This window comes from Salvia splendens, chromosome 9 (genome assembly GCF_004379255.2).
Source record: "Salvia splendens isolate huo1 chromosome 9, SspV2, whole genome shotgun sequence".
Classification (NCBI taxonomy): Eukaryota; Viridiplantae; Streptophyta; class Magnoliopsida; order Lamiales; family Lamiaceae; genus Salvia; species Salvia splendens.
Genome location: NC_056040.1, coordinates 13,768,211 through 13,781,658, shown reverse-complemented (window position 1 = coordinate 13,781,658; position 13,448 = coordinate 13,768,211). Strand labels below are relative to the sequence as shown.

Below are 13,448 nucleotides of genomic sequence, written 5' to 3'. Positions count from 1 at the left end.
TGTAACGACTTAACTTGTTCACGGCACAAGCAATGTCAGGTCGAGTGCAATTAGTCAAGTACATAATGCACCCGATGACCTGTGCATACTCTTCTTGTGCAACGGGCTCGCCTTTGTTTTTGCTCAAGTGAACTTCGAGTTCAATTGGAGTCTTAACCGGCGCGCCATCATAGGCTTTGAATTTATTCAATATCTTCTCAACATAATGTGATTGTGTTAAGATGATTCCATCATTCGTTCTTAGAATCTTCATTCCAAGAATTACATCGGCTAGACCCATGTCTTTCATGTCAAAGTTTCTCTTTAACATGGCCTTTGTATCGTTAATTACTTGAGTGTTGCTACCCAAGATTAACATATCATCAACGTAGAGACACACTATAACATGACCGTTATTAGTGCTCTTGATGTAGACACATTTGTCGCACTCGTTGATTTTAAACCCATTTGATAACATCACATTATCAAACTTCAAGTGCCATTGCAATGGCGCTTGTTTCAATCCATATAGGGATTTCACGAGCTTGCATACCTTTTTCTCTTGTCCAGGTACTACAAACCCTTCGGGTTGTTCCATGTAGATTTCGTCTTCTAGTTCACCATTCAGAAACGCGGTCTTTACATCCATTTGATGAATCTCGAGATTGTGCAATGCAGCAATAGCGAGAAGCACCCGGATAGATGTAATCCTTGTTACAGGTGAATAGGTATCGAAGAAGTCATGTCCTTCTTTTTGTTTAAAACCCTTTACTACTAATCGGGCTTTATACTTATCAACTGTTCCATCGGCCTTAAACTTTCTTTTAAGAACCCATTTGCATCCTAAAGGTTTAGCACCTTCGGGCAAATCAACCAACACCCATGTGTGGTTTAGCAAAATTGAATCAATTTCGCTTTGAACAGCTTCTCTCCAATGCAGCCCGTCTGGGCCAGCAAAGGCTACTTTTATCGATGTTGGTTCTTCATCCAACATGAAAGCAATGTAGTCAGGACCAAAAGTTTTTGGTGTTCTGACTCTATTACCACGTCTTAGTACTGTATCTTTTGGATCGGGCCTTGCACGCTTGCGCGATTCAGGTTCCGCATCTGTTGATTTAGAACTAGTGGCTTCTTCTTCCACTTGTTTAGAACTAGTGGCTTCTTCAATTCTTGTCTCAGAATTGGTTGATACCTTTTCCTTATCTTTGCAAGGAAAGGTATTTTCGAGAAATACAGCATTCCTCGACTCAATTGTTGTTCCTACTGTGATAGTCGATATTTCAGACTTGTGAACAACAAATCGATATGCACTACTGTTAAGTGCATATCCAATGAAGATGCAATCAACCGTCTTAGGTCCGATTGTAACTTCTTTGGGCGGAGGAACCATCACCTTTGCCAAACACCCCCACACTTTGAGGTATTTGTAGGATGGCTTCCTTCCCTTCCACAACTCATAAGGAGTAACATCTTTTCCTTTGAGAGGGATTTTATTCAAGATATAGTTTGCTGTCAAAACAGCTTCCCCCCACATGTTATGTGGTAATCCTGAACTGAGTAGCAGTGCATTCATCATCTCTTTTAGAGTTCGATTCTTGCGTTCTGCAACACCATTAGATTGTGGTGAATATGGAGCAGTTGTTTGATGAATTATACCACTTGCGTTGCATAACTCCTCAAACGGGGCTACATATTCGCCTCCTCTATCGCTTCGAATCATTTTGATTTTACAACCAAGTTGATTCTCAACTTCGTTCTTATAATTTTTGAACGCCTCTATTGCTTCATCTTTGCTTTTTAAAAGATAAATGTAGCAATATCTTGTGCAATCATCTATGAAAGTGATAAAGTACTTTTTACCACCTCTAGTTTGCAACATCTTTAAATCACATACATCCGTGTGAATTAATTCAAGGGGTTTTGTGCTTCGTTCAACCGAGTGAAACGGCAACTTAGTCATTTTTGCTTCAAGACAAATTTCACATTTATCTTGGATATCCAATTCATTAGCCTTTAGTAAATCTAAATTTACTAATCTTTTAATGGCTTTTGAATTTACATGTCCCAATCTACAATGCCACAAATTTGAAGACTCAATCAAATAAGAGGAAGTAGATGCTTTATTCTTATTGGCCAATGGCTTCGCAACACTTCGAGTTGCTACACTAAGCTTGAAAAGCCCATCGGTTACATAACCTTTTCCGATGGATTTTCCAAACTTATACAAGACAAACCTATCGGACTCAAATACAAGTTTAAACCCTTTATTAACTAGTATTGATCCTGACACTAGGTTCTTGCGGATGTCCGGGACATGCAGCACATCCTTCAAAGTGATAGTTAGGCCAGACGTCATCATGAGAATCACGTTGCCAACGCCGAGGACTTCGGACGATGCTTGATTCCCCATGTTGATCTTCCTCCCTTCAACAGCAGTGTAGGAGGCAAACTTGCTCCTGTCGGAGCAAACATGAGCAGCAGCGCCGGTGTCGATGTACCAGCCTCCCTTGTTATCAACAAGGTTAACCTCTTCAGTGACCACTGCAATGAGGTCATTCTCATCCCAGTCCTTGAACTCCTTCTCAACGACGTGGGCTGCCGGCTTCTTCTTCTTGCTGCGGCAGTCTTTAGCAAAGTGGCCTGGTTTGCCACACTTGTAGCAGTCGCCTTCAAACTTCTTTGAAGGCTGCTTTCCCTTCCCTTTGTCGTTTGGACGGTTTGGGCGAGGGCGTTTGTTGGAGGGACCGCCCCGCTCCAACAGGTTGGCTTTGGCTTCATTTGGGGTGAAGCCCTTAGCCTTTTGATCACTTTTGCGCACGTCGGCCTTAATGCGCAACTTCACGATCAAGTCTTCAAGGGTCATCTGCTTTCGCTTGTGCTTGAGATAACTCTTGAAGTCCTTCCAACTTGGAGGGAGCTTGTCAATGATCGTGCACCTTAGGAACTTATCGGGCAAGGTCATCCCTTCAGCCACTAAGGAGTGGATGATCATTTGGAGCTCTTGGACTTGCTCCATGATGGGTCGAGAGTCGACCATCTTGTAGTCCATAAACTTGGATGCTACAACCTGTTCAGTCCCTGCAGCATTGTCTATGCTATATTTCTTCTCTAGGCTTTCCCACATTTGTTTAGATGTGGTTACATTGGAGTATACATTATAGAGACTATCATCTAATGCACTTAAAATAAAGTTTTTACATAGATAATCCCCTTTTCTCCAAGCTTCATAGTCCGCCATGACTTCGAGCCTAGTCTCTTGGTCGCTTGGCGCGGGCGGCTCGTTCTCCGTGAGGAAGTTGGCGACGCCCAATGTTGTCAAGTAGAACAACATCTTTTGATACCACCGCTTGAAGTCAGATCCTCCAAACTTTGGTGGTTTCTCGGCAGGTGGCATCATTCTTGGTGCCAAAGGTGCCGCAGTTGGTCCTTGGAAGGAACCAATTCCGTTCATGTTGGGCATAGAGCCCGCACCATTCATGTTGGGCATAGAGCCCGCCATGGTCGTACCAGCCCCGAAGGGACTAGCACCCGCATGAGACCCGAAGGTCCCAGCATTCGTGTGAGACCCGAAGGCCCCAGCACTCGATCCGTTAAAGGACCCGAAGGAACCACTAAAAGTGGAACCAACCGAACCACCAAAGGTGGAACCAGTGGACGCCCCGAAGGGGTTGTCCCAAACCCAAGGGACGGTGGATGAGGCAGCTGGGAAGCCGGGAGTTGGCATCATCGAGGGAGCCGATGAAGTGTTGACCGGTCCAGTGGTCGCCATGGTGGAGGGAATGGCGGCGGCGGTGGTGGCAGCGGCGGTGTTGGAGTCGGTAGACATCTCCAGCAAAGGTGTTTAATATTTCGAAAGTTTTAGTTCAGTTTAGAAGTCCAAATTCCTTCAAAGGCAAGGTATCTCGTCTTGCGATTGTTGGTTTCTGGGATTACAAGATAACAAAACCGGGCGTAATACAACCCAAAAGAAGGAATACAAAAATGAACTGAAGTTACAACGAAAATGGAACAACTAAACCAGTATGCTATGACAGCCGAGTCGAGGAGGCCTCTTCCCGCAAGACGAGATACGCCCCGGTAGTGCTCTCGGTTTGGCGTGTCGTCCCCAAAGGTAAAACGGCTATGTCTCTTCTGATGCAGCACCGCAATCAGCAGAGCTCCGGCGAACGGGATGGAGGAGAGGGCAGAGCTTCGACAGAAAGACAATGCAGGGAGAGGGAGAGAGCTTATGCAGAGAATGCTTGTAGGTGTGTGTATCCTAATGCAGTGGTATGGCTAGCCTATTTATAGGCCAACCACCATGCAGGGTCAACCAGCCATTGAAGGCTCATCATGGCAAAAACGTAACCGACGTCGGTTACAGGCGTGTGGCTGGAATGTGCCACCCGTGTGTGGAGCGTGTGGATTTCTCACGTGGCAACCGTGACTGTGCCTCGCTTGACGACGTGTCAAGCCACTTGGATTGCTGACTCGGCGGTGGTCCAAAAAGAATAGTTTGGGCCAAGCACCAAGCCCAAAGACCACCCAAAGACCAATTGCCAAGATCCAAGATCCAAGATCCAAGATCCAAGATCAAGATCAAGATCAAGATCGAGATCGAGATCGAGATCGAGATCGAGATCGGGCTCGGGCCCGAGGCCCGCGACCGCGAGCGCGAGCGCGAGCACGAGCACGAGCACGTGCACGGGCACGGGCTCGGGCTCGGGCGGGCGGGCGGCGGCGGCGGCGCGCGCGTGTGCGCGCGTGTGGGCTCTTTCACCCATCTTGGTCCACTATAATTATTAAGTAACATAAAGTCACTTAATTTATACACATTAAAGATGTGTTAATCCTCCAATGTGGGATAATTAACACTAGTTAATTATTCCCTAAGCTCCATCTCCAAGCTTTAATTAAAAGCTAATTATGCCCAACTTTAATCCACTATTTCTCACTCACCGGAAATCGGATTTGAGAAAGTGAATATACTACATTTACCTACGTAAAATGTAGATCGACGCTATGTCATTTAATTTCACAAAATTAAATGTCTCGTCACATTTATTATTTGGTCAAAATCCATTGACCGGGCATATTTAATCCATGATTTTTTACACGCATAATTCAATGAGGAAGCGGCGCCAAAACACTTTGCACTATTATATTGGAAATATACTAAAAGAAAGCTTTTATATACGAGTATTTATGAATCCATGAACCACATGGTGATTTTTTTCGTGATCTTATATAGTCGGTTGACGTATTTGGATTTTGCATGGTTTTAGAGGGTTGTTATGGATGATTTTGATCATATTTCTATATTTTGGTATGTTTATATGTTTGTTGAGAAATGATAGAAAATTGATTAGAAAATGTACACAAAATATGTGGATGTGCAGCAGCCTTGTTTGAGTCAATGTTTCTCGCGATTTTAAAGTCTGATAAACCTCTAATACATATCATTCTCTTCCTCTTCGAAAGAGCTTCGCGTGGATATATTACACGCCTCAATCGGAGCTTTGTAGAGAAAGTTATGACCGTTACAAAAACTGTTCGCTGTGCAGAAGCCTTCAACCCGACGGGCCAACCCGTAACCCGAACGGGTCAGCCCGCCTAACCCGACAACCCGAATGGGTCAGCCCGAATGGCCCGATTTTAAATTCGGGTTGCGAAATTACAACCCTAACCCTGTATTTTTATCGGGTTATTCGGGCCGGCCCGCGGGTTCGGGTTACATTGACATCCCTACATGGCGTAGAGACGATCATCCGCACTATCCGTTGAGCCCGAGATGAATTCCAGCGTTTTCTTCAATGAAAATAGTGGGATTTGATTCTCCAACATGACAATATCTGTAAGGATAGCATCATGAAGGCCCGTTTTACGGCCCGAATTAAGTGTCGGGCTTCCTGATTTTCTCTGGAGAAAATCCAGCAAGAAGCAAGAGTCCACGGCCATCATCCAAGCTAAGGTTTCGCCGTTGAGATTGAGAAACTTGTGATAAGAGGCCCGAAACATGTGCTCGGCCAGGGATAATTGGTCGACGAGGTTGTGCAATTTGAGGCCCGGGGAAGCTTTTTGCGATCTTTTGGCTGTGGAGAGCTTGTGCATTTCCATCTCGTATAGTTCGGGCCGAGAGTGGTGGTACGGGCCTAACGCTACTAGCTGTGGCACGTAGGATTCCGGGCTGGTGCACATAAGGAATTTTGGGACGTTGAAGATTGAGACAGGGATGTGGGATTCTTGGTCGAAATCATCTTCGTGGTCTAGTGCTTGACGAATGTAGATGATCCAACGTTGCTCGTCCCAGATTGGATTCGGGTTCGGGCTTTGGTGAGGAGGAGAAAGTAGCATTCCTTTTTTGTGTGATTCGATGGTTATTCAAACAATTTAAAGGGGTTTATTAAGTAAATTAAATTGGCGAATTGTAAATGTATTTATATCGTTGGTATAAATGAATGCGTTTCTCATTTGACGGGGGTTACTGTAATTCAAATTTATTGACTTTAATATATACAATAATAAATTAACTCCGGCCGAATTTTCAATAATCGAATTATAATTTCTTTATTGGTTTAATACACGTGTCTTTGTTGTATATATTGATATAAATTAATTTTGATTCCACAAGTAGAGAGGCAATCTTCCATTTCCGCGAAATTGACACGCAAGCAAAAATGCTGGAGAAGACTTCAACGAGTTCGAGCGCCGCCACCGGAGCTCCGGCGGAGGATTTGTTCCGATCGACGGAAGATGTGGACTTGACCGGAGATCCCTCCTGGTCTGCAACTGCTCAGGCGTTGAATTTCTCTTCTGGAAACCCTAGAATCGAAGAGATCACAGGCGTTATGCATCTCTTCAAAAACGACGCATCATCCGACCAACTTCCGGTAAACAGACTTGATTCTTAGAATCAAGATTAATCGTTGCCTAGTAACCATTTTTGAACTAATCGCTGCCTAGTCTGCTGAAAATTGAGTTATGGCCTTATTGTATTTGTGTTGTGGAGATAGTTTTTGCAATGTTATCTACTGCTTAAGATTATGATTATGATTATGATTATGATTATGATTATGATTATGATAATGATACTGCGAAATGCGAATGGATAGGTATGGACGAACTGAAACAATACTGGTATAGAGATGTGATCATTAAAAATAGTAGTAATTTGTTTATAGCTAGCTGATGTTAGTCCTTCATTAGTGTAAATTTCCTCGTTTTTATTGAAATTATTGAATTCTACATGATGACATGTACACTGCACTCATATTTGTAGGCCAACCTTATGTTTAATTCACTTATAAAAAACAACACTTTCAGTATGGAAATTTGTTTGTACGATTAGTAGAACTTTATGTTAGAATCAAAAGATGATTGTTTCATGGATATTGTGTAAAGATAAAACACAAATGTGTCTCCCTATACCTCATTTTTCCTTTTGTCTTGTTGTTGCTTTGAAAGTTTTGCACCTACATTTAACTTTTTTAATGTCTTTCAGGTTGAGAGAAATCCTCTTATATGTGTAGTTGGGGTCCCCAATCACACTACCTATGCTGATTTCTGTCAGTTCTGTGGTCCATTTATTCAGAACATGTTGGAAATGCGAATTGTGAGGTTGGTTGATAATGGCAGATTGTTTGGTTTTGTAGGGGAGGAATTGACCTATTGCTTTCCACTGATGATCTAGTCTGTCTGTGCTAATGCAGGACTGAAGGATTGGAGGATCGCTACAGTGTGTTGATCAGGCTTGATGATCAAAAAAATGCAGATTATTTTTACAAGCAGTACAATGGAAAGTGTTTTTCATCACTTGAGGTGATCCCCCCCCCCCTCATGGTTGTGTATTCCTGTGTCGTGCTCCATATCGTTAACCTTTTTATTTCCTTGTATGCAGGAGGAGACCTGCCGCATGTTCTTCACTGTAGATATACAATATACTGGGTCAATTGAGCACTCACAACCTTCCTCTGCAAGCTTTACAGAGCTGCCTACTTGTCCAGTTTGTCTTGGTACTGTTTTTCAAACATCATTATGGATAAGATGTAGATGTTTACTTGCAATACTAGAGGGAATTGGCATCCAAAATCTTAAGATTTGTAACATATGTAATCTGAAACTGTCATAGCTTTAACGGTTTTGTGAATGATTTGGCTAATCTTTGAAGCTATTGATTCTGACTATGGTTTACACCACTTTCCAATGGCTGCAGAGAGACTAGACCAAGATACTGATGGGATTCTCACTACAATCTGTAACCACTCCTTTCACTGCTCTTGTATGTCTAAATGGACTGATTCTTCTTGTCCGGTGGGTGCTAATGATCCTACCGTGAAGTTATAGGATTTATGATTGTCGTGCCTAAGTATCTATAGAAGTGGAGGGAACAATTCTGTTGTTTGATTATATATCTATTTAACTGTTGGTAGGTGCTTCTGGGATTAGGTGTGTGAGTTGAGTTTAAGACAAACTTGTATCCTGTGGGATGAAACATCACAATTCAAAGCATTTTTAGATCATGTGAAATTGTGAATTAATTTACTTTCGTAATTAACTAAGTGTGGGTAGACATAATAAGCACATGGTATTTAATGGAGTATATGGGGGAGAATGTGCTCTATTTTAATTTATGTGGTGCTAATCACATTCAAGCTGTGGACAGCTTTGTGACTTGGATCTAGACTAATGTCACTGATTGTGACTTGAACAGGTATGCCGGTACTGCCAGCAACAGCCTGAGAAATCAGTATGTTATGTTTGTCAAACTTCAGAAAATCTTTGGATGTGTCTTATTTGTGGTTTTGTTGGCTGTGGGAGGTACTAAGTTTGTTTTCCATTGAAGGGACTCTATTTCCTAATGTATACACGTATATTGATTTATGACTCTTGACCAGAAAGTTTGATATTTTCTGATGCATGTATTGTGTTATAGGTATAGGGAAGGGCATGCCATCGGTCACTGGAAAGAAACTGAACACTGCTATTCCCTTGAACTGGAAACACAACGTGTGTGGGACTATGCTGGTGACAATTATGTTCACCGATTGATACAATCTAAAACCGATGGAAAATTGGTTGAGCTAAATCACCACTGTGCCCGGCATTATGATGGTTCGAGTAAGTCTGCGGGACAGAATGACACTTTGGGTGATGAAGTTGAATATGTAACTTTCATAACTTTTACATTTAGACTCTTGTTTAATCTTTATCTTATCCATTTGACAGTTTTTAGTTTCTCCATGATTATATTATTCATGATGCAGATAAAGAGCGAGTACAATGAGCTTCTTACTTCTCAACTTGAAAGCCAGAAAAATGTGAGTCTTCTCCTCTTTCTAAGCGGCATGGTTTTATTTTCCAGTGAAACTCATTAGATATTTTTATCTCAATTCTCAAAGTGAGAATTGATTTACTACTAAATTACATTCGAGGCGTGCATTCGTGGATTTAGCATGCTGCAAAACAAATGTTTTGGTCTATCAAATATCCAGCCTACTGTTTCCATTGTGGGATGTTGCATATCCACTTACTCTTCTAACACTTTTCACCTTGGTCTCAGTATTTTGAGTCATTACTGCAAGAAGTTGAAGAAGACACTGAAAGAGAATCTTCCTTAGCTATTGAAAAGGCTTTGAGCGAAAACACAAAACTGCTGAAATTGCAAAAGAAGCTTGATAAAGGCATTGAACAAAAGAGATTTCTTGACGAGGTGGGTAATTTTGACATCTATCCTTGTGTATCTAGTATCATATTTTAATTTGATGACATATTAACAAAAGCAAATGCAGATGAGTTGTTTATTAAGATCACCTCTCATCTTACTCCTAGTGATTTTTCCCGTTCAGATCAATGATAATCTTCTAAGAAACCAAAGCATTTGGGAATCTAAGATAGAGGAGACCGAACGAAGGTAACATTTCCTTCATGCAATATATGAAATACGTCGAAAATGATTAACCTGATTTTTGGTCAATTCTGAGTGATAGCGGGTTTTCCTTCAAATGCATCTAAGAAAAGCACTCCCACTTCATCACTGCATTTGCTCGCTTGAATTATCACTTGACTTGTATTTGGAGGATTATTATGTTGCAACTAATTAAGAAACACTAGTTCCACTTCCACATAATGAGACAAAAAGAAGAAAGATCTAAACTAGTCATTTTTATTTTGTAGCCTTCATCACTTCCTTAACTTTGTTAGACCTAGGAACTGGTGATTCACGTTGATTTACAAAAGTTCCAGAAACTGCAGTACATCTGTCACCTACTGGCAATTTTTTCCATAAGCACCATACTGCTCCCAGTATTTCCTACAAAGACTAGTCGCCCATCTAAATTCTTACCACGAGCCTTTTGTATATGTTTTTGTTTTCTGTCCATATGCTTTGGAAGTTGTTTTTAAAAGAAAATATATGCCAGGGAGAAGAAACTTTTGCAAGTAAAGGACAAAAGAATTGAAGTGTTGGAGGAGCAGGTATGCTTCATTTCAATTGCTTTAGTCTTGTTACTTTAGCTAAGTACAGTAGTTAATAGTAGTATATCTCAAAAGAGAGAGAAAAGTAAACCACTTAATGACCAGACTTCCTTGCTTATTATGCACTTGCAGTTGAGAAGCTTGATGGCATGCCTTGAAACTCAGAACTCAGCGCAACATTCAGCAGTTTCAGATGAGCCAACCGATAGCAACTCGGAGGCAGTAGTTGCAGAGACATCTTCTGAAAGTGGTAGCAGACGGACCAAAAAGACGAATAATCGAAGAAAAAAGAAGTGATTGCTTAGATGCTGCTTGTTCAAATCAGCAAGTGAAACATCATTTCTGCACATAACTCACTTTTGATTGTTTTCTATAGATATCGCAAATAAGTAGGAAGCAAATAGTGCATATGAGAGACTGGATTGGTGGGGATGGATGTTTTTGAAGAAATAACCAGCTAGGATAATTTAAACTGAAGAAAACAAAACACTCCTCTCCGAGGCCACAGTTACCTTCATCCAAATATGATTTTCTCCAAAGCTACACCTATCTAAATGGTGATTAATTATAGGAGTTTACACAAGTTAAATAAGAAATCCTAAAGATAATTTATCTAGTAGTGCATCTTCAAGCTCAAGGTTTGTCGGAAATTATGATGACCTTCTTAATCTTGGGCTTGATCTCATCCAGGTCCAGACCGAAAGAAAATAACCGACTGTCAAAACTCGGGCACGCCTTTGTGGTAGTGGGCTCTTGCCAAGGGATTCAACTACAAATAATTAACAAAGTGGTTAGTGCCTTCATTCTCTTACAAAATTCAGATAAATGGAATCCACAATGTTTTCGAACTAGCATGAATAAACCTACCTCGAAAATGTGGCTCCAAACATTGTCCGGGTGCCGTAACAGTGTTTGAGCAGACGTCCCAGAAAGTACCGGGAACGGCCACCACCTTTTTGAAAGTCAGGTAACGACGCTCCAACATCTGTAGCCGCCCATAAAGTTGGAAGGGAGTGAAATGCAAACCAATGGTCAAGCTGAGCTTCAAGTAAAAATTCCATAGGAATAATAATACCACTCCAATTTTTTCATACGCACAACAGTAGTCAGCAGTAGTGCATCAATCTCCGCTGTCCAATTCGACTCGTACAAGAAGCTGCTTTGTTCAAGGATGTTTAGAGGCATCGTTGAGGTTTTTGGTTGTTGTAGGTAATGCTTCTGCACTATTTATATGGTCACACCTCCATTTAATAGTTGTAGTTGGGGGTGTGATAAATGCGGTTATTGTAAAATAGCTACATAATTACCAAGATCTTGGAAATAGAGTATATTGGTGTAGTAGGTTGTTGGGAATATTAACGAATGAATTGTTCATGCAGATATGAAATCTAAGTTTTCCTAGAGATCAAGGAAAGGAAATAACTCCAATATATTTTTCTGGGATAATTGTAATTCATTCGTCCCTTAAAAATATGAACTTTTGAAATAGTACAGGTTTTTAATGCACAATTGTTAAAGTGCATGAAAGATAGAAAAAATATGATTAAAGTATTGTTAGTGAAAAATGAGCTACACTTTATTAAAGAGAAAAAAAAATTCTTAAATAGAAAGTTCATATTTTTAAGAACGTACTAAAATGAAAATAATTACTACTATTTTTAAGGGAACGAGGAGTATGCGATATTTCTATTGGTAGTTATAACGTCATAAACAGATATATTACCCAAAAAAACACAATGATACATTTTTCGATATTAACATTTGATGCAGTTTTCAATAGTATTTAAAAGATTTAACGGTTACGGGCCAGAAATTATAGTGATGATATTTGTAATATTATTTGTAGCCCATTTATTTTAGGCCCACTACCCGAACCCAAATACGAAATCCCTTTTACCTTTAGAATCTACTTATAGAAAATGTCGGCTATATCCTTAGCATCATTGGTATTTTTGTGGAAAATGAAATGACTCATCTTAGAAAACCTATCTATCATCGCAAAAATACTATCCATGATCCCCCTTTGAGATGTTGGCAAACCTTGCACAAAATCCATTGATTCAGAGCATCCGCAACGGTGGCACCATAACCCGGGTCCTTTCGCGCTGCTGGCATGGACGTGTCTCGCCGCCACTGCGCTCGCGCCGTGCCAGCGAGCAGGTGACGTGGCGGCACGCGATTGGGCAACGGCATAGCCGTTGCCTTTGAATATTTTTTTATTTAAAATTCGTTATTTAATTATAAATAATGATAAAAAAAATTATTTTCCAAATCCCAAAAATATTGCCGTTTTTTTTGCCCGTTTTTCTGAATTTTTTGGATTTTTTTTATTTCCCCCCCCAAAATCATCTATAAATACACACATTCATCATCCATTTATCACATCAAATCATCTCTCATTCACCTCTCATTCACCTCTCATTCATAATTCTCATACAAACTATCAACACATTCATCCCTCACTCAAAACCTCAAATGGATTTCACCCATCTCATGGCGGAAGCGGAGCGCGAAGAACAAGAATACTACGAACAACATCATGCCGCTTACGAAGCATATGTCGCGGCGAATACCCCCGCTCCTCCTTCTCAACGAACTAGATCAACTCGCCGCTACATCCATCGGGACCGGGAGGGAGCCAACGAAAGGCTTGTTGCCGACTACTTTGCCGACCAGCCGCGGTTTTCGGTAGATTACTTCAGCAACCCGCACGACCTGAGACGGGTTCTTTTTGCGCAGCGTCAAGAGTCCGCGCGGAAAGACGTCGAAAGAGCCTTTGGGATCCTTCAAGCCCGATTCAACATTGTGAAGGCCCCGGCTCGCCTGTGGTACGTGAATAATATCACCGACATCATGTTCACGTGTATTATCTTACACAACATGATTATAGCCGACGAAGGGCCGAGGGCGGCTAGCTTCTACGACGAGGATGAAGCCGGAAGCTCAACAGCGAGGTCTCCCCCACGCCGAGGTGAGCATACGACGGTTGGCCAGAGGATCGAGACAAGGAACACAAT

At 41.4% G+C, this 13,448-nt stretch overlaps 2 protein-coding genes and 1 long non-coding RNA gene across 3 annotated transcripts; 1 reads left to right on the top strand and 2 right to left on the bottom strand.

The window, feature by feature from the left end:
* Nucleotides 1-5,703: 5,703 nt before the first annotated feature.
* Nucleotides 5,704-6,312, bottom strand: LOC121749175 (putative UPF0481 protein At3g02645). Its single transcript, XM_042143767.1, has one exon. The coding sequence runs from the start codon at nucleotides 6,310-6,312 to the stop codon at nucleotides 5,704-5,706; it is 609 nt and encodes a 202-aa protein (XP_041999701.1).
* A 268-nt stretch (nucleotides 6,313-6,580) lies between these two features.
* Nucleotides 6,581-10,918, top strand: LOC121747242 (BRAP2 RING ZnF UBP domain-containing protein 2-like). Its single transcript, XM_042141247.1, has 12 exons — nucleotides 6,581-6,848; nucleotides 7,460-7,575; nucleotides 7,668-7,776; nucleotides 7,856-7,970; nucleotides 8,171-8,268; nucleotides 8,669-8,775; nucleotides 8,891-9,122; nucleotides 9,222-9,275; nucleotides 9,518-9,667; nucleotides 9,804-9,868; nucleotides 10,377-10,431; nucleotides 10,564-10,918. The coding sequence occupies exons 1-12, from the start codon at nucleotides 6,636-6,638 to the stop codon at nucleotides 10,726-10,728; spliced, it is 1,479 nt and encodes a 492-aa protein (XP_041997181.1). The 5' UTR covers nucleotides 6,581-6,635; the 3' UTR covers nucleotides 10,729-10,918.
* Nucleotides 10,870-11,595, bottom strand: LOC121747244. The gene is made up of 2 exons (XR_006039161.1): nucleotides 11,299-11,595; nucleotides 10,870-11,200 (listed from the first exon to the last, which is right to left on the bottom strand). It is a non-coding gene; the product is annotated as an uncharacterized LOC121747244 (long non-coding RNA).
* Nucleotides 11,596-13,448: the final 1,853 nt, after the last annotated feature.